The sequence below is a fragment of the Coregonus lavaretus genome (assembly GCF_964263955.1).
Source record: "Coregonus lavaretus genome assembly, chromosome: 1".
NCBI lineage: Eukaryota > Metazoa > Chordata > Actinopteri > Salmoniformes > Salmonidae > Coregonus > Coregonus lavaretus.
In genome coordinates, this window is record NC_139988.1 from 87,737,770 (window position 1) to 87,761,882 (window position 24,113).

Genomic DNA, 24,113 nt, shown 5'->3' on the forward strand with positions numbered 1-24,113 from the left:
TTCTCAAATGATTGAAGATTGGCTAATAGGATTGATGGGAGAGGCAGTTTACTCGCTCGCCGTCGGATCCTTACAAGGCACCCCGACCTACGTCCACAATATCTCAGTCTCTTTCTCATGTGAATGACGGGGATTTGGGCCTTGTCGGGTGTCTGTAGGATATCCTTCACGGCCGCCTAGTTGAAGAAAAAATCTTTGTCCAATACGAGGTGAGTAATCGCTGTCCTGATATCCAGAAGCTCTTTTTGGTTATAAGAGACGATGGCAGAAACATTATGTACAAAATAAATGACAAATGACGCGGAAAAACACACATAATAGTACAATTGGTTAGAGGGCTGTAAAACGGCAGCCATGTTCTCCGGCGCCATTCAGTAGAGCTGAATAGATTGATAAAAGTCACCTTGTCCGAGAGAGATTTACATGGTTATCAAAACGTCATGCCAGGGTAAGCCTACACGAAACACAGCCCTTATTTTAAGTGTTTCTAAAATATCCTATGGGGAAAATTAATGGTGTAAAAATGATTGGAACCATTTCCCTGTTTGACCACTAGGTTTTATGGATATTATGAAAAAGCTTTAAATAAAGGTTAAAATCCAGGTCATATAACATGATTGTCCAAAACACAGGGCCCTAGTTTATGATGACTGATGAAAAGCATGTTACTGAACTGTTCCACGTGTCCACCATCCCAGGCTGTGGTTCCTCTGATGAAATTTCTGGAGAAAGAGTTGCAGTACATGAATGAGAACCTGGTCCAGGAGAACTTTAACAGGTACACACACACACACACACACACACACACACACACACACACACACACACACACACACACACACACACACACACACCTGTGGTTCAACCAGTACTGAGGATTTATTACCCACTGTGTTCCAGCATACCTCTATGAATATCTTAGAGCAGTGGTTTCCAACATACCTCTATGAATATCTTAGAGCAGTGGTTTCCAGCATACCTCTATGAATATCTTAGAGCAGTGGTTTCCAGCATACCTCTATGAATATCTTAGAGCAGTGGTTTCCAGCATACCTCTATGAATATCTTAGAGCAGTGGTTTCCAACATACCTCTATGAATATCTTAGAGCAGTGGTTTCCAACATACCTCTATTAATATCTTAGAGCAGTGGTTTCCAACATACCTCTATGAATATCTTAGAGCAGTGGTTTCCAGCATACCTCTATGAATATCTTAGAGCAGTGGTTTCCAGCATACCTCTATGAATATCTTAGAGCAGTGGTTTCCAGCATACCTCTATGAATATCTTAGAGCAGTGGTTTCCAGCATACCTCTATGAATATCTTAGAGCTGTGGTTTCCAGCATACCTCTATGAATCTCTTAGAGCTGTGGTTTCCAGCATACCTCTATGAATCTCTTAGAGCAGTGGTTTCCAGCATACCTCTATGAATATCTTAGAGCAGTGGTTTCCAACATACCTCTATGAATCTCTTAGAGCAGTGGTTTCCAGCATACCTCTATGAATATCTTAGAGCAGTGGTTTCCAAGCCTTTGAAATATGTTTGTCATCTCCCTCTTCCTTCCTTGGGCAGTCTGTTGACTCCGTTGTGGACTAACTCCATAAGGACCTTATACCAGGTGGCTACACAGCAGAAACTAGAGGGAGGACTCATGGTGTTCTGTCAACGACTGCAGTACACACTCCAGGTTAGTACACTACTGAGTACACACTCCAGGTTAGTATAGTACTGCAGTACACACTCTAGGTTAGTATAGTACTGCAGTACACACTCTAGGTTAGTATAGTACTGCAGTACACACTATAGGTTAGTACAGTACTGCAGTACACACTCCAGGTTAGTACACTGCTGAGTACACACTCCAGGTTAGTGCAGTACACACTCTAGGTTAGTATAGTACTGCAGTACACTCTCTAGGTTAGTATAGTACTGAGTACACACTCTAGGTTAGTATAGTACTGCAGTACACACTCCATGTTAGTATAGTACTGCAGTACACACTCCAGGTTAGTATAGTACTGCAGTACACACTCCAGGTTAGTAAAGTACTGCAGTACACACTCCAGGTTAGTATAGTACTGAGTACACACTCCAGGGGTCGCACAGTACTGCAGTACACACTCTAGGTTAGTATAGTACTGCAGTACACACTCCAGGTTAGTATAGTACTGCAGTATACACTCCAGGTTAGTACAGTGCTGAGTACACACTCCAGGTTCTCTCAGTACTGCAGTACACACTCCAGGTTAGTACAGTGCTGAGTACACACTCCAGGTTAGTATAGTACTGCAGTACACACTCCAGGTTAGTACAGTGCTGAGTACACACTCCAGGTTAGTATAGTACTGCAGTATACACTCCAGGTTAGTACAGTGCTGAGTACACACTCCAGGTTAATACACTTTTCTTAAGTACACACTTCAGGACATTTCTGACTGTGTGTTGCAGTGTCTGGAGCAGTGTTTTTATGCTGAGGGGAATGGACTGCCACTGGATACCCTACACACAGACGACTACAAGGTGAGTTCATGTTGGTTACATTGCACTTTATATTGTTAGAACTTTATATGGTTCTATAAGGACATGTAGAAACATGAAATGGGGGACCTTGGGTTATGAACACTGTACAATAACCCTCTTTCCTCTCTCACCTCATTCATTCAGACTCTGAAATCTCACCTGACACACAACTCTCTCAACTGCCAGCAGCTCATAGAAAAATTCCTGGATAGAAAAGTATGGGAGCAGGTAAGAGCGTATTCTATTTGTGTGGTATAGCAGTAAAAAACAGAGCTATACTGAATACATTGGATTGAATCTGCGTTTTTGTGTGTGTAACAGAAGGTTTACAGTGGAGAGAAGTACGGCGCGGTCACACTCAAAGCATCCTACAGGAGATCTGATCTTAGACTTAGAGTGGAAGTGTTGAATGCAGCTAACCTCCTACCCATGGACTCCAACGGTCAGTAGTTTCCTCTCCTTGTCTCCTTCCCTTGATCTATATGGATGTGAAAGTGCAAGACAGGTCTTCTTAAAGATCAGATATCCCTTCTGTCTCTCTCCAGGTTCCAGTGATCCGTTTGTCCAGTTGTGTCTGGAGCCTCGTCATGTGTTCCCTGAGGTGGAGCCTCGCAACACACAGATCAAGAACTGTGACCTCAACCCCTTGTTCGACGAGGCCTTCGAGTTGTAAGCACTAGCTCCAACTGCTACCCCTCCGTCGCTACATTGGTGGCAGACGAATAATCCAAGTCTCTCAGATCTTTGTTGAAAACGTGTTAGAAGAGTTAAAGCAACCACCTTTTTTCACTTCAACATTGTCTCCTACTCTTGCCTACCCTCAGGAACTATACAGGTAATCACTCTCTCCCACATCCCTCTCTTTGTCGTCTACTCCATGTACCCCCTCTATCAGTATGGTGTCATTGGAGCAGTGCCAGGCTGCGGGGGCGTGTCTGTTGGTGACAGTGTTGGACTATGACACCCTGAGAACAGACGACTTCGAGGGGGAGGCCTTCCTGGCTCTGAAAGCAGTGCCGGGTGTCGGAGGGGGGCCGGGGTTACAGCCAGACCCCTCCCCGGCCCAGATACGCCTGCCGCTCATACACCCCAAACCCAACGGTACGATTATGGTAATTCACTTATGTGAAAAGGAACACGTACTTGCATGATACTGACGTGCGCTCCTTTTGTCCAGATGACAGTATCCTGAAGCTGTTGGAGTCGCGGAGAGGAGAGAGGGAGGCTCAGGTGTTTGTGAAGAAACGCAGACAGAGAGAGAAACAGTCACAGGAGAAACAATAAGGATAATAGCAAAAATATGTATTTTATTGTTCTATACCAAAACAGACTCAATTAAACACTGTTAGTGGATGCAGTAAAGGTGTGGACTGTGTGCCAGGCATTTGTCTGTGTATAGTATAAGTGTTCTTCACAATGATATTTTCACCGGATAGCAACACACACACACACACACACACACACACACACACACACACACACACACACACACACACACACACACACACACACACACACACAGCTGCTGTGTCCAAAGCAGAGGTGGTACCTGATAGCTGGTGTAGTCAGTGCATGGGGCAATTGTGACATACAATAACTATGTATATTTGACACCAGTTTAAAATACTGTGCAATATCGAAAATGCGTTACAAATTTAAATTATGGCCCCAAATAAATGATACCTTGATTTTTATACCAAAAAAAAAGGCTGGTTGTTTGACAGAAACGAAATGGCATTTGAGTTCACATGAAGCGCCTTGTTATTAAATGAACAAATATACATTATTTCAAAGACTACACAATTGACTAGTATATATTTTTTCAAGATTGTGTTGTTAACACGCCCCCCATCTTTCCAGTTATCAAAGAATAATATTACAGACAGCAAACCTGAGAGTCAGAAACTATTTGTACGAAACACAGACTGCTGCGTCCAAATAGTCTAACATGGCTTTCCTTCCTTCTTTTCAGGCTTCCACCATATTCCCTTCCTCTAGTTTCAGATCAGTGCGAAGGAGACAAGGAGAGGAAGCATTTTCAAGACTATTGAGATGCATGCCTATAAGTCTCGTTAGCAAAACAATCACTGACTTTGCCTTCACTTCTCTAGAAAAAGCATGAAAATTCTATGAAAAATAGAAAATGTTTTTATTTTAACAGTAAAAACTAAGAAATTGTACTCCCAGCAGTCTTCAATGGTGGCCACTTACGCCTTGATCACACCGACATCATAATTGCGCGAAATGGTCCGCAGCATCATCTGGATATGTGTGTAACAAAAGTTCAACATTCACCTTCTGCTACCATTTCTGTCAAGCCGTCTACATATACAGTTTGACGCATAGGTTCAATAAATCCAATGTATGCGCCACACAGAACGCACTGCAACTGCCTCTGCAACGCAATGCTGCAAGGCTAACGCAGCGTTCCATTGGAAATTAATGTACTTCTGGTGTACCAAAACGCAATGACACTGTCGGTGTGATCGAGGCATTAGGCTGTAGCATCATGGGATAGCGGTCAAGAGTGCCCTTAACAACTGACTGAGTCAGTTGTGTGGTTTAGTTCGTAATTGTTAAAGTCAGGTCTGTGGTGAGGAGAGCTGATCCTGAATCATTTCTTATGCACACGCAGTGTTTGAGTAAAACATTTCTAATCTAGGGACAGCAGGATGGTCTCTGGGTGAGGATATCTGATCTAGGATCAGAGGTAAGAGACAACAGATTATCTATACTCCACAGCGTTAGAACAACTGGTCTGGATCTGGTCTAAAGTCAGGCACTCAGTGTTAGGGTCAACTGGGCTGTTTGAGTAAGTGAATAGGGCTGGTCTGAGATCAGTGTCGGGGGATCTGCTGGGCTGTAGCTAGTTCGGTCAGGATAACTGATCCAGGGTCTGTTCTGGACAGAGGGGGCACTCTGTAGAGCAGCTGTCACACTGTAGACCGTGTCCACAGGGCTGAGAGACTGAGCCCTGTCCTCCACACATCACACAACACTGCCTCTGCTTTCTATACACCACCTGGATGGGGGGATGAGAGAGAGAGAGAGAGAGAGCGAGAGAGAAGAGAAATATAGGGAGAAAGAGAGAGAAAAGTCTGCTAGTTAGTTGGGGAATGTTTCACATCAACAAGCATGGTTCTGTGTGTGTGTGTGTCTGTCCTCTACCTGCTCCACGGCTTGTAGACATGTACAGAGCTGGGCCTGCAGACTGACGACAGACTCTAGAGGCAGTCTGTGGATCAGCTGTAGCTGGTGCAGGGCCAGGTGGGGGTTTTCTCCTGCCCTCATGCCCTCCAGCGCCTCCTGGAGGAAGGAGGTCTGTCTCTGCGCCTGCTCCTCAGCCTGCCTGGCACGCTCTGCTTCTAAAGCTAACCGTCCGGCCGAGCCGCGAGACTCCTCCGCATCCGACTTCAAAGCCGCCCACGACTGGAGTGAGAGAGGGATGTAGAGAGAGAGAGGGCGAGGATGGAGAAAGAGAGAGAGAGAGGGCGAGGGTGGCGAGAGAGAGAGAGAGAGGGCGAGGATGGAGAGAGGGAGAGAAAGGGCAGGGATGGAGAGAGAGAGAGAGAGAGAGAGAGAGAGATGGAAAGAGAGAGAGAGAGAGAGGGCGAGGATGGAAAGAGAGAGAGGGTGATGGGAGAAACATGAGAAAAGAGGGAGGGAGCGACAGAGGGAGGAAAGGAAGAGGGAAAAATGTTGAAGTCTGACCCTTTTGATGGTTTATTGGCGTACACTAACACACACACACCTACTCCTCGTACCTGTGCTGTATGTCTCCAGGTGTGGTCCCAGTGTTTCAGTAGTCTGTTAGTATCGTCTAGTTCCTGTCGGACCCGGGCTGTCTCCATGCTCTGGCCCATGGTGGGTAGCAGGGCCGGCGGCGTACCGGGGGAACCCTGGCCTGACGGGTGCTCCCAGATACTACTGCTCACACCATTCAGACCTGTAATACAGGAGACATGAGACACATGGGACATATTTATTAACTTGAGGTGTCTCTAGAAAGTATGGGGAAATGTTTGGCCACATTTTCTAATCTCCTCTAATCTAGCAGGATTTGGGCAGAAAAATACATAATCTAAAAAGATGTCCACAAACCTAGAGAGCTATGTGATGGCCCCAAGAAGCTGCTTTCTGATTGGCTGGGCTGCGACAGATGGGAGGAGAAGAACGGTGACTGGTGGGCTCTGATTGGTGGAGAGGGCGAGGGCGAGCTGAAAGGGGCGGAGCTGCAGAGGGATCCTGGGATGTTGACGGGAGCCGAACTCTGGAGCTGGTTCCCTCCTGCAGAATCAATCAATAATTTAATCAAGCAATCATGACATTCCACTCAGGTAGGTGTGTGTGTGTGTGTCTCAGCTCCATACCCACCCAGCATGGCTCGGGGCATAGCTGAGCTGCTGTCCAGGCTTCTCTCCAGGGCAGACATCCCAAAGTCATTCAGGTCCAGGTCATCCAGAGCTGACTCTATACAACACATCAACAAAAACCAAAGGTTACTTACTCAGATCTGTCCCACACAGGGCTCTAAAGGGCATACATTTTGGTCACATATGTTCCTAGATATTTTTTTTGTTCAACCTGACAATATATTTTGGGCGCACCAGTGCAGATAATAACAGTTGTAATGATAGGCTTCACTGGGAAGTTGTTTCTGAGTGCCCTAGAGAAAAAAGCGAGCGACGGTTCGATCAATCCAAAGCTTACAGCGCCTTGCAAAAGTATCCATCCCCCTTGGCATTTTTCCTATTTTGTTGCATTACAACCTGTAATTAAAATGGATTTTTATTTGGATTTCATGTAATGGACATACACAAAGTAGTCCAAATTTGTGAAGTGAAATGAAAAAAATAACTTGTTTCAAAAACTTCTAAATAGTAAATAACAGAAAAGTGGTGCGTGCATATGTATTCACCCCCTTTGCTATGAAGCCCCTAAATAAGATCTGGTGCAACCAATTACCTTCAGAAGTCACATAATTAGTTAAATAAAGTCCACCTGTGTGCAATCTAAGTGTCACATGATCTGTCACATGATCTAAGTATATATACACATCTGTTCTGAAAGGCCCCAGAGTCTACAACACCACTAAGCAAGGGACACCACCAAGCAAGCGGCACCATGAAGACCAAGGAGCTCTCCAAACAGGTCAGGGCCAGAGTTGTGGAGAGGTACAGATCAGGGTTGGGTTATAAAAAAATATTCTAAACTTTGGACATCCCACGGAGCACCATTAAATCCATTATTAAAAAATGGAAAGAATATGGCACCACAACAAACCTGCCAAGAGAGGGCCGCCCACCAAAACTCACGGACCAGGCAAGGAGGGCATTAATCAGAGAGGCAACAAAGACACCAAAGATAACCCTGAAGGAGCTGCAAAGTTCCACAGCGGAGATATCGGAAGTATCTGTCCATAGGACCACTTTAAGCCATACACTCCACAGAGCTGGGCTTTACGTAAGAGTGGCCAGAAAAAAGCCATCGCTTAGCCGAGTGGCGCAGTGGTCTAAGGCACTGCATCGCAGTGCTAGCTGTGCCACTAGAGATCCTGGTTCGAATCCAGGCTCTGTCGTAGCTGGCCGTGACCGGGAGACCCATGGGGCGGCGCACAATTGGCCCAGCGTCGTCCAGGGTAGGGGAGGGAATGGCCGGCAGGGATGTAGCTCAGTTGGTAGAGCATGGCGTTTGCAACGCCAGGGTTGTGGGTTCGTTTCCCATGGGGGGCCAGTATGAAAAATAAAAAATAAAATAATGTATGCACTCACTAACTGTAAGTCGCTCTGGATAAGAGCGTCTGCTAAATGACTAAAATGTAAATGTAAATGTTAAAGAAAAAAATAAGCGTTTGGTGTTCGCCAAAAGGCATATGGGAGACTCCCCAAACATATGGAAGAAGGTACTCTGGTCAGATGTGACTAAAATTGAGCTTTTGGCCATCAAGGAAAATGCTATGTCTGGCGCAAACCCAACACCTCTCATCACCCGAGAACACCATCCCCACAGTGAAGCATGGTTGTGGCAGCATCATGCTGTGGGGATGTTTTTAATTGGCAGGAACTGGGAAACTGGTCAGAATTGAAGGAATGATGGATGGCGCTAAATACAGGGAAATTCTTGAGGGAAACCTGTTTCAGTCTTCCAGAGATTTGAGACTGGGATGGAGGTTCACCTTCCAGCAGGACAATGACCCTAAGCATACTGCTAAAGCAACACTCGAGTGGTTTAAGGGGAAACATTTAAATGTCTTGGAATGGCCTAGTCAAAGCCCAGACCTCAATCCAATTGAGAATCTGTGATATGACTTAAAGATTGCTGTACACCAGCGGAACCCATCCAACTTGAAGGAGCTGGAGCAGTTTTGCCTTGAAGAATGGGCAGGAATCCCCGTGGCTAGATGTGCCAAGCTTATAGAGACATACCCCAAGAGACTTGCAGCTGTAATTGCTGCAAAAGGTGGCTCTACAAAGTATTGGGGGGGGGGGGGGGGGGGTGAATGCCAAGGGGGGTGAATACTTTCGCAAGCCACTGTACATGTAAAGCATATTAAAGAACGCATCAGTGAATTTGTATTTCTTGCAACTTTATGAAGACATGGGAATGCCTGTGTCTACCACTTTGTGTAGCCAGCCAGTCATTTCTAAAGGCTTTCCCATAAAGTAGACTTACCTGGCAGAATGATACGATATCATGATGGGTTTTATCAATCGGGTGGTCTTTTGTTTTGCTAACTCTGCTATTGCGCATGCATTACATACAGTTGAAGTCTGAGGTTGATATACACATAGGTTGGAGCCATTAAAACTCGTTTTTCAACCACTCCACAAATTTATTGTTAAAAAACTATAGTTTTGGCAACTTCGTGGGACATCATGGTAAAATCAAAAGAAATCAGCCAAGACCCCAGAAAACAATTTGTAGACCTTCATAAGTCTGGTTCATCCTTGGGAGCAATGTCCAAATACCTGAAGGTACCATGTTCATCTGTACAAACAATAGTACGCAAGTATAAATACCATGGGACCACGCAGCCATCATACCACTCAGGAAGGAGATGCGTTCTGTCTCCTAGAGATGAATGTACTTTGGTGCAAAAAGTGCAAATCAATCCCAAAACAACAGCAAAGGACCTTGTGAAGATGCTGGAGGAAACAGGTACAAAAGTATCTATATCCACAGTAAAGCGAGTCCAATATCGACATAACCTGAAAGGCCGCTCAGCAAGGAAGAAGCCACTGCTCCAAAACCGCCATAGAAAAGCCAGACTACGGTTTGCAACTGCACATGGGGACAAAGATCGTACTTTTTGGAGAAATGTCCTCTGGTCTGATTAAACAAAAATATAACTGTTTGGCCATAATGACCATTGTTATGTTTGGAGGAAAAAGGAGGAACTTGCAAGCCGAAGAACACCATCCCAACCGTGAAGCACGGGGGTGGCAGCATCATGCTGTGGGGGTGCTTTGCTGCAGGAGAGACTGGTGCACTTAGATGGCATCATGAGGAAGGAAAATTATTTGGATATATTGAAGCAACATCTCAAGACATCAGTCAGGAAGTTAAAGCTTGGTCGCAAATGGGTCTTCCAAATGGACAATGACCCCAAGCATACTTCCAAAGTTGTGGCAAAATGGCTTAAGGACAACAAAGTCAAGGTATTGGAGTGGCCATCACAAAGCCCTGACCTCAATCCTATAGAAAATGTGTGGCCAGAACTGAAAAAGTGTGTGCGAGCAAGGAGGCCTACAAACCTGACTGTTACACCAGCTCTGTCAGGAGAAATGGGCCAAAATTCACGCAACTTATTGTGGGAAGCTTGTGGAAGGCTACCTGAAATGTTTGACCCAAGTTAAACAATTTAAAGGCAATGCTACCAAATACTAATTGAGTGTATGTAAACTTCTGACCCACTGGGAATGTGATGAAATAAATAATTCTCTCTACTATTATTCTGACATTTCACATTCTTAAAATAAAGTGGTGATCCTAACTGACCTAATACAGGGAATTTTTACTAGGATTAAATATCAGGAATTGTGAAAAATTGAGTTTAAATGTATTTGGCTAAGGTGTATGTAAACTTCCGACTTCAACTGTAACACCGCCAGCCAAACACCAGTCTCTTGAGGTGGGCAATTGAAATTAAAAAGCAACTATACCCTTCTAAATATTTATATATTTTTCTTCCCCAGACCACAAAAGTGGTCTCCTGGTGTGGTTTAAGCATAGTTGTGGACTTTGAAAAGTGAATTTTGAGAGTGAATAGCTGAAAACAATGGGGGAAATCCAAAACCTGGAGAATGTTTTGGTGTTAAATGTATTAGCTGGTAAAATTCTGAGTGGCTGGTAGATTTTTTCATCTACCTGCCAGTGGACCAAATAGTTAGTTTGTAGGCCCTGTTCAAAAACCATGTCGAAGGTCAGTTCCAAAACCACTCACTGGCATTTGTTTACACCTTGTTCAGTCTTGTTATCTCATTAGCTAGCTAGCTAACAACCTGGTTACTTTACCAGTATATCTAAACATCTGGGGGCACAGAAAGGAAAAGGGATAGCTTCTTTAGAAGATCAATGATCGTAGGAATGAATGACTGATCTCTCGCATGTCGCCACTCACTAACTTGACGCTCTTAAAGAGGCAGTGTAGAATTTCCAATGTAACTCATCTCAATAGTTAGTGCTTTTACACAATGTAGAAACTTATTCTACAAATGACTTTGCAATTTCAATGGCAGATTTTTTGTATCATCATTTTAGGTTCTTATAATAAACAAATGTCTTTACAGGGTTGAATAATAGTTTCTGGAGCTCAACATGTGCTTCAAAAGTTGCTAGAATTCATATTGGCCTAATATGCTATATCCCAATCAATTAAACAGATATATATTCTTGTGCTTATAGATTTTATGTTGTGCTCCTAACTTTTTTAAGTTGGGAGCACCAGTGCTACCAATGAAATTTTTTCATTTAGAGCCCTGGTCCCACGTTAATCAAGTGATCCCGTGTCAATACTCTTCAGATATATCCTATGTAATTGCCCCATTTTTTATTTAATGGAATGTTAGGAAGTAAACTACAATAGTTAGCTGCTTGTACAGTGGCCAGCTGCTTGTACAGTGGCCAGCTGCTTGTACAGTGGCCAGCTGCTTGTACAGTGGCCAGCTGCTTGTACAGTGGCCAGCTGCTTGTACAGTGGCCAGCTGCTTGTACAGTGGCCAGCTGCTTGTACAGTGGCCAGCTGCTCTGACTAAGAGTAATAAGAGTTGAAAGAGTATTCTGTGCCTATGTGACTGACTCACCAACTACAGACTCGACGGTGTCGCTGGTGGGGTAGAAGGGCAGTGCGTTGGCATTCATGCCCGAGGAGAGGCCTGGTGTTGGGGCTCCGTGGTGGCCCTGGTGGAGGGGTCCTGGAGGGGCCGGGCTGGGAGGGGTGGCTGCCAGGCTGGAGGGAACACTGGAGGACAGACTCAGAGGACTACCCACTGGGAGGAACACCAACAGATCCTAGAGAGAGAGAGAAAGAGAGGGGGGGGGGGGGGGGCAGAGAGAGAGAAAGAGAGGGGGGGGGGGGAACAGAGAGAGAGAAAGAGAGGGGGGGAACAGAGAGAGAGAGAGAGCGAGAGAGGGGGGGAACAGAGAGAGAGAGAACAGAGACAGAGCAGAAGGGTGGTGATACTATCTACTATGCAGACTAACAGTGGGTTGGGTATAGTTATAGTATAGCTATATTATAGTTATAGTTAGTTATAGGATAGTTATAGTATAGTTATAGTATAGTTATAGTATAGTTATAGTATAGTTATAGTTAGTTATGGGATAGTTATAGTATAGTTATAGTTAGTTATAGTATAGTTATAGTTAGTTATAGTTAGTTATAGGATAGTTATAGTATAGTTATAGTATAGTTATAGTTAGTTATAGTATAGCTATAGTATAGTTATAGTATAGTTAGTTAGTTATAGGATAGTTATAGTTAGTTATAGGATAGTTATAGTTAGTTATAGTATAGTTATAGTTATAGTTAGTTATAGTATAGTTATAGTATAGTTATAGTTATAGTTAGTTATAGTATAGTTATAGTATAGTTATAGTTCGTTATAGTATAGTTATAGTTAGTTATAGTTAGTTATAGTTCGTTATAGTATAGTTATAGTTAGTTAAGTTAGTTATAGTATAGTTATAGTGCAATAAGCTATGTAGCCTAATAGTTTCTGCATTCAACAACGTGAACAAGCAAGACAATGAGACAGCAAGACAATGAGACAGCAAGACAATGAGACAGCGAGACAATGAGACAGCAAGACAATGAGACAGCAAGACAATGAGACAATGAGACAGCAAGACAATGAGACAGCAAGACAATGAGACAGCGAGACAATGAGACAGCGAGACAATGAGACAGCGAGACAATGAGACAGCGAGACAATGAGACAGCGAGACAATGAGACAGCGAGACAATGAGACAGCGAGACAATGAGACAGCGAGACAATGAGACAGCGAGACAATGAGACAGCGAGACAATGAGACAGTAAGACAATGAGACAGCAAGACAATGAGACAGCGAGACAATGAGACAGCGAGACAATGAGACAGCAAGACAATGAGACAGTGAGACAATGAGACAGCGAAATGAGACAGCAAGACAATGAGACAGCGAGACAATGAGACAGCGAGACAATGAGACAGTGAGACAATGAGACAGCGAGACAATGAGACAATGAGACAGCGAGACAACGAGACAGCGAGACAACGAGACAGCGAGACAACAAGACAAGGAGACAGCGAGACAACAAGACAACGAGACAGCAAGACAACGAGACAGCAAGACAATGAGACAGCAAGACAACAAGACAGCAAGACAACGAGACAGCGAGACAACAAGACAATGAGACAGCAAGACAATGAGACAGCAAGACAACAAGACATTGAGACAGCGAGACAACGAGACAGCGAGACAACGAGACAGCAAGACAATGAGACAGCAAGACAATGACATGCTGGCTGAAGCAGCAACAGAAACCCTGGCCAATAATGTCTAATTATATAATGAACAAAAATATAAACGCACATGCAACAATTTCAAAGATTTTACTGAGTTACAGTTCATATAAGGAAATCAGTCAATTGAAATAAATTAATTAGGCCCTTATCTATGGATTTCACATGACTGGGCAGGGGCGCAACCATGGGTGAAGCTGAGAGGGCATAGGCCCACCCACTTGGGAGCCAGGCCCAGCCAATCAGAATGAGTTTTTCCCCACAAAAGGGCAGAAATACTCCTCAGTTTCATCAGCTGTCCGGGTGGTTGGTCTCAGACGATCCCGCAGGTGAAGAAGCCGGATGTGGAGGTCCTGGGCTGGTGTGGTTACACGTGGTCTGCTGTTGTGAGGGTGGTTGGACGTACTGCCAAATTCTCTAAAATTATGTTGGAGGCGGCTTATGGTAGAGAAATGAACATTCAATTCTCTGGCAAAAGCTCTGGTGGACATTCCTCCAGCCAGCATGCCAATTGCACACTCCCTCAACTTGAGACATCTGTGGCATTGTGTTGTGTGTTAAAACTGCACATTTTAGAGCGGTCTTTTATTGTCCACAGCACAAGGTGCACCTGTGTAATGATCATGCTGTTTAATCAGCTTCTTCATATGCCACACTTGTCAGGTGGATGGATTATCTTGGCAAAGGTGAAATGCTGACTAACAGGGATGTAAACAAATGTGAGAGAAATACTGTAAGCTTTTTGTGCATATGGAACATTTCTGGGATCTTTTACTTCAGCTCATGAAACATGGGACCAACACTTTACATGTTGCGTTTATATTTTTGTTCAGTTGACATCGTACAGTTCAGGCTGGATTTTATTTATCTCTAGAGAAACAATGTGCAATTTGCGCATTGAGCCCACAGAAAAAAACACATCGGTCAATTAGTTGTTTAAAAAGCGAAAAATTATATTTTTGTTCTGTGTAGTTACTGGCTATCTAGGTCTTCAGTCAGCATGGAACAAATGGAACATTTCTGGGATCTTTTATTTCAGTTCATGAAACATGGGACCAACACTTTACATGTTGCGTTTATATTTTTGTTCAGTATAGTTTGATAGTTAGAAGCTGGTTGATTTTGACAACAATAAAAAGGTACCTGTTTGCTGAGATGGTACGCCATTTCTCTGTTGCGTTGCTCCATGGCAAAACTCTTCTGTTTGGCCTGGTCTTCCCTCTCGTACCCCGGTGCCCTACCGTACCCCCCCTCTCTAGCCCAGGGGGAGTGGGGTTCGCCTCCCCCACACATCGACAGCACCCTCCCTAACAGGCCCTGCTCTGCCACACACAACCCCCCTGACGGGGAGAACGGACCTCCAGACAGAGACCCAGACCTCCCACCTCGGCTCCCAGGGCTGGAGCATCCCTCTTGGGAAGGGTAAGGGTCCAGGGGTCCTGGGGGGAGAGGTGGGGAGCTGGGGGTCTGAAACAAAGGTTCTTCACTGATAGGGGGCTCTGGGGGACAGGTTGGAGAAAAAGAGTAGATCAGTTCCTTACTTGCTAACTATCATTATAAACTGGATGGTTCGAGCCCTGAATGCTGATTGCCTGACAGCCATGGTATACCATGGGTATGACAAAACATTTATTTGTACTGCTCTAATTATATTGGTAAGCAGTTTATAATAGCAATAAGGCACCCCGCAATGCGTAGTGCCTAAGAACAGCCCTTAGCCATGGTATATTGGCCATATATCACACCTCCTCTGGCCTTATTGCTTAATCATACCACATGATTATGGGGTTGTTGTAAGACACTTACTGTTGTCTAGGTGTGCAAAGGCACAGAAAGGGCCTCTGGGGCAGCTGCCACACTGTTGCATGTCATTACACCTGGAGGATTTATAGATCTGGAGGGGAACATCAGACAAACAATCATTGAACATAGAGTTCTGTCTCGTGTTAAGCAAATGTTGCTAACTCGTACTTTGGCACAGCATCTGCCAATGCTATAAATGGATGACGTAGTTATGTTTTGAGATGAGGAGCTCGTTTCTAAAGTTAGGATGGACCTCACCACGTACCTCAGGGTGAAACTGCTGCTCGCTACGTGTGTGGCAGTACTGGCATCCCTCTTCACCTTCACACTTACTGGGGTCTCCCCACTCCTCACTGTGCTTCACAGCTGGGCACGGCAGCGCTCTGGAGAGAGAGAGAGACAGAGAGAGAGAGAGAGAGAGAGAGAGAGAGAGAGTAGTGTTGAAACCTACCAAAAAACAATTAGGAAACAACAAATTCAATCCATTCTAGACAACTTCCTGGACAAAACGTTCCACTGTAATAGTGAAGGTGTAAACTTGGCAGTAGAAAACCTAAACAGTATATTTGACCTCTCAGCTTCCCTATCAAATCTAAAAATCTCTAACAGAAAACCAAAGAAAAGTAATAACAGTGATAAATGGTTTGATGAAGAATGCAAAAACCTAAGAAAGAAATTGAGAAACCTATCCAACCAAAAACATAGAGACCCAGAAAACCTGAGCCTACGCCTTCACTATGGTGAATCACTAAAACAATACAGAAATACACTACGGAAAAAGAAGGAACAGCATGTCAGAAATCAGCTCAATGTAATTGAAGAATCCATAGACTCTAACCACTTCTGGGAAAATTGGAAAACACTAAACAAACAACAACACGAAGAGTTATCTATCCAAAACGGAGATGTATGGGTAAACCACTTCTCCAATCTTTTTGGCCCTATAACAGAGAACAAACAGCAAAAATATATACATGATCAAATGCAAATCTTAGAATCAACTATTAAAGACTACCAGAACCCACTGGATTCTCCAATTACATTGAATGAACTACAGGACAAAATACAAACCCTCCAACCCAAAAAGTCCTGTGGTGTTGATGGTATCCTCAATGAAATGATAAAATACACAGACCACAAATTTCAATTAGCTATACTTAAACTCTTTAACATCATCCTTAGCTCTGGCATCTTCCCCAATATCTGGAACCAAGGACTGATCACCCCAATCCGCAAAAGTGGAGACAAATTTGACCCCAATAACTACCGTGGGATATGCGTCAACAGCAACCTTGGGAAAATCCTCTGCATTATCATTAACAGCAGACTAGTTCATTTCCTCAGTGAAAACAATGTACTGAGCAAATGTCAAATTGGCTTTTTACCAAATTACCGTACGACAGACCACGTATTCACCCTGCACACCCTAATTGACAAACAAACAAACCAAAACAAAGGCAAAGTCTTCTCATGCTTTGTTGATTTCAAAAAAGCTTTTGACTCAATTTGGCATGAGGGTCTGCTATACAAATTGATGGAAAGTGGGGTTGGGGGAAAAACATACGACATTATAAAATCCATGTACACAAACAACAAGTGTGCGGTTAAAATTGGCAAAAAACACACACATTTCTTTCCACAGGGCCGTGGGGTGAGACAGGGATGCAGTTTAAGCCCCACCCTCTTCAACATATATATCAACGAATTGGCGAGGGCACTAGAACAGTCTGCAGCACCCGGCCTCACCCTACTAGAATCTGAAGTCAAATGTCTTCTGTTTGCTGACGATCTGGTGCTTCTGTCACCAACCAAGGAGGGTCTACAGCAGCACCTAGATCTTCTGCACAGATTCTGTCAGACCTGGGCCCTGACAGTAAATCTCAGTAAGACAAAAATAATGGTGTTCCAAAAAAGGTCCAGTTGCCAGGACCACAAATACAAATTCCATCTAGACACCGTTGCCCTAGAGCACACAAAAAACTATACATACCTCGGCCTAAACATCAGCGCCTACAGGTAACTTCCACAAAGCTGTGAACGATCTGAGAGACAAGGCAAGAAGGGCCTTCTATGCCATCAAAAGGAACATAAAATTTGCCATACCAATTAGGATCTCGCTAAAAATACTTGAATCAGTTATAGAACCCATTGCCCTTTATGGTTCTGAGGTCTGGGGTCCGCTCACCAACCAAGAATTCACAAAATGGGACAAACACCAAATTGAGACTCTGCATGCAGAATTCTGCAAAAACATCCTCCGTGTACAACGTAAAACACCAAATAATGCATGCAGAGCAGAATTAGGCCAATACCCGCTAATTATCAAAATCCAGAAAAGAGCCGTTAAATTCTATAACCACTTAAAAGGAAGCGATTCCCAAACCTTCCATAACAAAGCCATCACCTACAGAGAGGTGAACTTGGAGAAGAGTCCCCTAAGTAAGCTTGTCCTGGGGCTCTGTTCACAAACACAAACAGACCCCACACAGCCCCAGGACAACAACAACAACACAATTAGACCCAACCAAATCATGAGAAAACAAAAAGAGAATTACTTGACACATTGGAAAGAACAAACAAAAAAACAGAGCAAACTAGAATGCTATTTGGCCCTAAACAGAGAGTACACAGTGGCAGAATACCTGACCACTGTGACTGACCCAAACTTAAGGAAAGCTTTGACTATGTACAGACTCAGTGAGCATAGCCTTGCTATTGAGAAAGGCCGCCGTAGGCAGACCTGGCTCTCAAGAGAAGACAGGCTATGTGCACACTGCCCACAAAATGAGGTGGAAACTGAGCTGCACTTCCTAACCTCCTGCCAAATGTATGACCATATTAGAGACACATATTTCCCTCAGATTACAGCGATCCACAAAGAATTCGAAAACAAATCCAATTTTGATAAACTCCCTTATCTACTGGGTGAAAAACCACAGTGTGCCATCACAGCTGCAAGATTTGTGACCTTTTTGCCACAAGAAAAGGGCAACCAGTGAAGAACAAACACCATTGTAAATACAACCCATATTTATGTTTATTTATTTTCCCATTTGTACGTTAACTATTTGCACATTGTTACAACACTGTATATATACATAATATGACATTTGAAATGTCTTTATTCTTTTGAAACTTCTGAGTGTAATGTTTACTGTTAATATTTATTGTTTATTTCACTTTTGTTTACTATCTACTTCACTTGCTTTGGCAATGTTAACACATGTTTCCCATGCCAATAAAGCCCTTAAATTGAATTGAATTGAAATTGAGAGAGAGAGAGAGAGAGACAGAGAGAGAGCGAGAGAGACAGAGATAGACAGAGAGAGAGAGAGAGAGAGAGAGAGAGAGAGAGAGAGAGAGAGAGAGAGAGAGAGAGAGAGAGAGAGAGAGAGACAGAGAGAGACAGAGACAGAGACAGAGAGAGACAGAGACAGAGAGAGAGAGAGAGAGAGAGAGAGAGAGAGAGAGAGACAGAGAGAGCGACAAAGAGAGACCACACTTTATTATTGTTTTTGGGACACAACAAGTAAACAAAAACAGATGGTTCAAGCCATATCACATGTGTGTGTCAAATGGATGTGTGCATGTTTTGTACCTGTATTTGTGTGTGTGTGGACTACGCCGCCTGTCTTTGCTGTTGTGGTAGTAGGGACAGGCGTAACCTTGGCGACACAGACGAGGAGGTTTTTTACACAGATCTGTCTTGTAGCGGGACAACACATAGTTGTTATCTACAGAGAGAGAGAGAGCGAGAGAGAGAGCGAGAGAGAGAGACACAGAGGAGGGAGGGAGAGAGAAAGAAGAGAGAAGAGAGAGAGAGAAGATTGTATTAGCATTGGAATCATGGCCTTCATACTGTACGGAATCTTCCTAGGTCAGTTAAAGGATGTAATGTGTTGTGTGTATAGTCGTACCCTGCCAACGGGGTTCCTCACTCAAGATCTTCTCAATGAGGGCGGTACTGGCCGCCAGCCCCGACTGGCCCTCCCCTTCTCCTCCCTCTGCAGCCCCCGACCCCCCCTGAGACTCTATCACCTGCACCTCCCTGGAGAGGGGGACGAGACCAGTTAGAAACAGAACAATGAAACAGACAAAGAGCTTAGACTACAAGATTGAGACCCCATCTGTGGCTTTGGGTCATTACATTGTATGACGCGTCTCTACTCTACCTGATGTCGTAGACGGGACATCGTAGGTCATGTGATCCGTGTGCAAAGGCGCAGTGGGAGCCGTTCTTACTGCAGTGGCCCTTCCCGTCCGTCTCGTGGATACAGGAACCTGTCTTATAGTATCTCAGATGGTACCTCCGCTCTGTGTCGCCCGCCGTACGATGCAGGAACGGACATCTGGAAATCACACCATAGAGAGACACAATTATTGTAAATGATAAAAACATACATGGGAAAACAACGTACACATCTTGATGGGTTACGTGATATTGGCTCAGAGCTACCGTCTTCATCATTAGTTTTCCCCTTGTGTGTGTTAATAGTTTGACAGTGTGAAAGTGATAATGTGTCAGCACTTCTCCTGATCTGACTGAGTTGGCCCGGAGGTGGGGAGAGTGGTGCTGCTTTCAGCTGCAAATCACAGCAGTCAACAGCCATCACTTCAGCTATTCACCGGAATGGTTACAGGTGCTAGTCGTTAGTGGGCGTATCCTCTCACTTCATTGATAAACAGTACCCTCAATCTGAAAATAAATCCCAATCCCAGGTGCTTTATAATAATAAAATAATATGCCATTTAGCAGACGCTTTTATCAAAAGCATATTTTTTTTTTCTGTATGGGTGGTCCCGGGGATCGAAACCACTACCTTGGCGTTACAAGCGCCGTGCTCTACCAGCTGAGCTACAGAGGACCACAGAGGAAGTTCAGTATATATTCATGTCGGGAACTCAAGGCTTGACCATTCTTTTGCCCCAAAAACATTGGCTTTATTGAAGAAAACAAGACTGTCTCTGTCTATTTGCTATCTGAGTACCAATACATTAAATAAAATAAAAATCCCCAGCACACAGACACACACTCTCTCTCTCTGACACACACTCACTCGTCCCCATCAGGGCAGGTGCCTGTGCCCTCGTCGTATTTGGTGCAGTAGACGTCTGGGCTGTAGTTAAAGGTTCCGTCCCGCCTGCGGATGGGTCTGCGGCGCCGCTGGTTCAGGAAGTGCCAGTGGAAGCAGGCAAAGGGCCGGTGCTGGGTACACTTGTGCTGTACAAACAAAGGACACTGTTCTGTCCTGAACTCCTTCAGATACCTGCATGGGGGGGGGGGGGCAGAGAGGGAAAGAGAGGAGATGGTGGTGATTAATGAGTAGTGTGTTAGTGCATGTCTTATATTTGACACCAAACGATAACTAAAGCAAGCTGCAGGTGTTATTGCAACTATGTTATTATTTATTTTTATTTTATTATTTTATCGCAACTATGTTGCAGATGTAAACATGTCCCTCTAACTCTCTCAGAAACACAGACACACAAAGATAACTTATGGGCCATTAGACCAACCATTAAATCAAATCTTATTAGTGTCTTACATTGTAATTGTATTGCATTTTATAATATCCAGACAGAAAATGTTAACTCAGGTCAACTCTACATATGGATAGCTAAACACTGACAGCTCCCCAAACAGTCCACCTCTGCCTATCCAAAACACACCAACTCAGTCACGAGTAGGCCTCTAGAACGGGTACACACTAATCCAAACCTGAGATAACTGATAGAGAATACTTTAATTCAAATCCGACATGAGCAACTGAACTAGTTCTCTTAACTTCCGTGATGTTTAGGTATGTTTACCTACACACGTGAGGTTGTGCGTGTGTATATATGGTCTACGTACGTATAGTGTTGAGGTTTCTCAGGCTGTACGTGCAGGACGTTGGCGGGAGAAGTCGTGCCTCCTGCGGGCGAGGAGGAAGAGGAGGAGGAGGAAGGGCCACCGGTGGTCGTAGTCACCGACGAGGGCTGTGTATGTGTTTTCGACATCATTTTCCTCTTTAAAGCTTTAAAGCTTTTCTACCAGCGTTCTGTATCCAGTGTGCGACGAAAGTCCGCATTCTTTACTGTTGTGCGCTTGCGCCTGGTACCAGGAAGTGTAAGCAAGGACAGTACTACAGATATAACCAGATATTTCACCGGATGTATAAATGTGAAGCGTTCGGTTGGCGTTTCCACTCACTACCAAATATGGTGATGAGAAGAAGCCCAGTGGCCAGCAGTGGGAGAAGATCGAGCGAGAGTTTCTTCTTCTTCTTCTTCTTCTTCTATGATATAATGGCGATCCGCAAACAAACGTTAAAGGTGCATGCCGCCAACTACTGTGCTGGAGTGTGTGGTCAATCACGGTTTACAACATTTCTAAATCCTCCTACCTAACTCAGTACTTCTGAGAAAATAAAGAAGAGCCCTACTAACTTCTAATAGACCCTCCCCCATCCCACAAAATCCCTTCCAACCCCGTCCAACCTCAATGACCCTACACTTCAATCTTTCCCTCTCTTCAACATACTTACAACAATATAACAACACATGCTCCACCGTTTCATCGACCATACACTCCAGACACAAACCATACACATGCTTGCCAACCAGATGTAATGATGAGTTCCATGTACAATGGCCTAAGCGCAATTGAGCAAACACCACATCTTCCTTCCTAATACAACTTTTGAATCTTGGTCCATCAACCTTTCTTTGAAGGGCATATAAATGCCGGCCCTTGGGCTCAGAGTCCCATCTCTTCTGCCGCACATTTGGCCTTACCTCTACCCAGTGGAACATTAATATAAATTATATCTTGTTTCAAAGCTCTTTTGGCTAACTGGTCTATAATTTCATTCCTTTCCACACCCGAATGTGCTGGGACCCAGCAGAATCTAACTATGACACCCATTCTCTCAATTCTCCATAATAACATGAATACCTCCAATAGCAGGTCACTCCTATTAGATTTACCAGATGATAAACTATTCAATACAGACAGGGAATCTGAGTATACTATCATTCTAACAGGTTGTACGTCCTCCACCCACTGGAGGGAAACAACTATCGCCAGAAGTTCAACTGAGTATACTGACAGTTAATCTGTTAGTCTTCTACATATCTGCACATCAAATTCAGGAACGTAAACGCCTGCTCCTGTGCGGCCACTATCTGGGTCCTTGGATCCATCTGTGAAAAGAGGTAAAAAAGCATAAAAACTTATACCAATGTAATTGTCAACCAGTTTCCCTATATCACTGACTTCTGACCAATCTTTCCTTTTCTCTACCAAGGTTAGATCAACAGGATCTGGGAGTAACCATGGAGGAACGTCCCCTATCAGCACAGAAGGACCAACCTCCAGCTCCCTCAAACCACTCTCATCAGCAAGCTTTCCAACTGTCCAACCAAAACCACTGCCTTGTCTACTAGTATATTCCCAACAGTCATCTAGAACAGTAGCAGTGGGATGCTCAAGCTCACAGCCTTTCAACCTAACCCAATAAGCTAATGATAATTTTTACGCCGTATATCCAAAGGCATCTCACCTGCCTCCACTAGTAAGGCACATACAGATGTTGATTTAAATGCACCAATACATATCCTTAAAGCTATATACTGGATTCTGTCCAGCCTCTGAAGCCAAGTCTTCGCCGCTGTTCCATAAACTATACACTCGTTAATCAATTGTCGTCCTGATCAGAGCTTTATAAATATCCATCAATGATTGTCTGTCAGCACCACATTCATAACCAGAGACCGAGCGCATAAGATTCAACACCTTCTTACACTTTGTTTTAACATTTATGACATGATCTTTCCATGTTTATCGCTCATTGAACAATAGACCCTAATATTTGTATTTAGAAACCCTCCCCATAGGCTGTCCATACAGAAACAACTGGATATTATCAGCAACTTTCTTCTTCGAGAAGAACATACAACAATACTTTGCCACTGACAATTTAAAACCCCAGTCAATCGACCATCTTTCAACATCCACTATAGCTTGTTGAATAGATTTGATCACATGAGAGACATTCCTTCCCCTCTTCCAAATAGCTCCATCATCAGCGTATAGGGAAGCCCCAATACCCCTAACCTACATTCGAAAACACATCGTTAATCATAATGTTGAACAAAATAGGACTGATAGCACTGGCTTAAGGAATACCATTGTCTACTCAATAGCCATCAGATCAAATGGATCCTATTTTAACTCGAAAAGAGCGATTTAAATAAGAAGGCCAAAACCCAGTTATATAATCTCCCACCAATACCAAGTCTTTCCATCTTAATCAGTAGGCCTTCTCTCCACATAGTGTCATAAGCCTTTTCAATGTCAAAAAGACAGTAGCCATTACTTCTTTCATGACCAGAGTTTTTTCAACTTCATTGCTCACCTTTACTAATGCATCCAAAGTAGATCTACCTTTACGGAATCCACTTTGACATTGACTCAATAAACCTCTATGTTCCAGTAAATATGACAATCTGTTGACTATCATCTTTTCCATCAGTTTACACAAGTTAGAGGTCAGTGCTATTGGTCTGTAACTATCAGCATATGAAGGGTCCTTACCAGGCTTTACAAAATATATTACTGCACGTTTCCAACCAAAAGGTATAAACCCCTCACTCCAAATCTTATTAAATAATCCAAGGAGAACATGTATGACCTCATCAGGTAGATGCTTAAATATTACATAGCACAACTGATCATGACCTGGGGCTGTACATCCACAGCCTATTAAGGCTGAACAGATCTCATGGACTTGGTCTTTTCC

At 43.8% G+C, this 24,113-nt stretch overlaps 2 protein-coding genes across 2 annotated transcripts in view; one reads left to right on the forward strand and one right to left on the reverse strand.

Moving 5' to 3' along the window:
- The window catches only part of LOC311132837 (protein unc-13 homolog D-like), a 26,533-nt gene extending 22,655 nt beyond the window's left edge, over positions 1-3,878 (forward strand). Inside the window, exons 27-34 of the mRNA XM_084166191.1 lie at positions 699-778; positions 1,575-1,689; positions 2,451-2,522; positions 2,667-2,750; positions 2,844-2,964; positions 3,068-3,191; positions 3,418-3,623; positions 3,700-3,878. Of these exons, the coding sequence (XP_084022317.1) occupies positions 699-778; positions 1,575-1,689; positions 2,451-2,522; positions 2,667-2,750; positions 2,844-2,964; positions 3,068-3,191; positions 3,418-3,623; positions 3,700-3,806 (909 nt within the window). The 3' untranslated portion in view covers positions 3,807-3,878. The remainder of the gene's footprint in view (positions 1-698; positions 779-1,574; positions 1,690-2,450; positions 2,523-2,666; positions 2,751-2,843; positions 2,965-3,067; positions 3,192-3,417; positions 3,624-3,699) is intronic.
- LOC311132847 (RING finger protein unkempt homolog) lies at positions 3,810-21,397 on the reverse strand. The gene is made up of 14 exons (XM_084166202.1): positions 21,185-21,397; positions 20,388-20,597; positions 19,503-19,679; positions 19,248-19,378; positions 18,929-19,064; positions 15,596-15,713; positions 15,334-15,421; positions 14,671-15,026; positions 11,825-12,032; positions 6,897-6,992; positions 6,624-6,809; positions 6,287-6,468; positions 5,691-5,951; positions 3,810-5,544 (listed from the first exon to the last, which is right to left on the reverse strand). Exons 1-14 carry the CDS (start codon positions 21,331-21,333, stop codon positions 5,398-5,400), a joined length of 2,445 nt encoding a protein of 814 aa, XP_084022328.1. The 5' UTR covers positions 21,334-21,397; the 3' UTR covers positions 3,810-5,397.
- Positions 21,398-24,113: the final 2,716 nt, after the last annotated feature.

Bases quoted from the DNA above. Each gene is read 5' to 3' on its own strand.
- LOC311132847 (XM_084166202.1), bottom strand. From the start codon at position 21,333: ATGATGTCGAAAACACATACACAGCCCTCGTCGGTGACTACGACCACC. The intron at 19,680-20,387 runs GTGAGTGTGTGT...TGTGATTTCCAG, and splicing joins ACCTGCCCTGATGGGGACGA to ATGTCCGTTCCTGCATCGTA. The intron at 6,469-6,623 runs GTTTGTGGACAT...CCTGTATTACAG, and splicing joins GCCATCACATAGCTCTCTAG to GTCTGAATGGTGTGAGCAGT.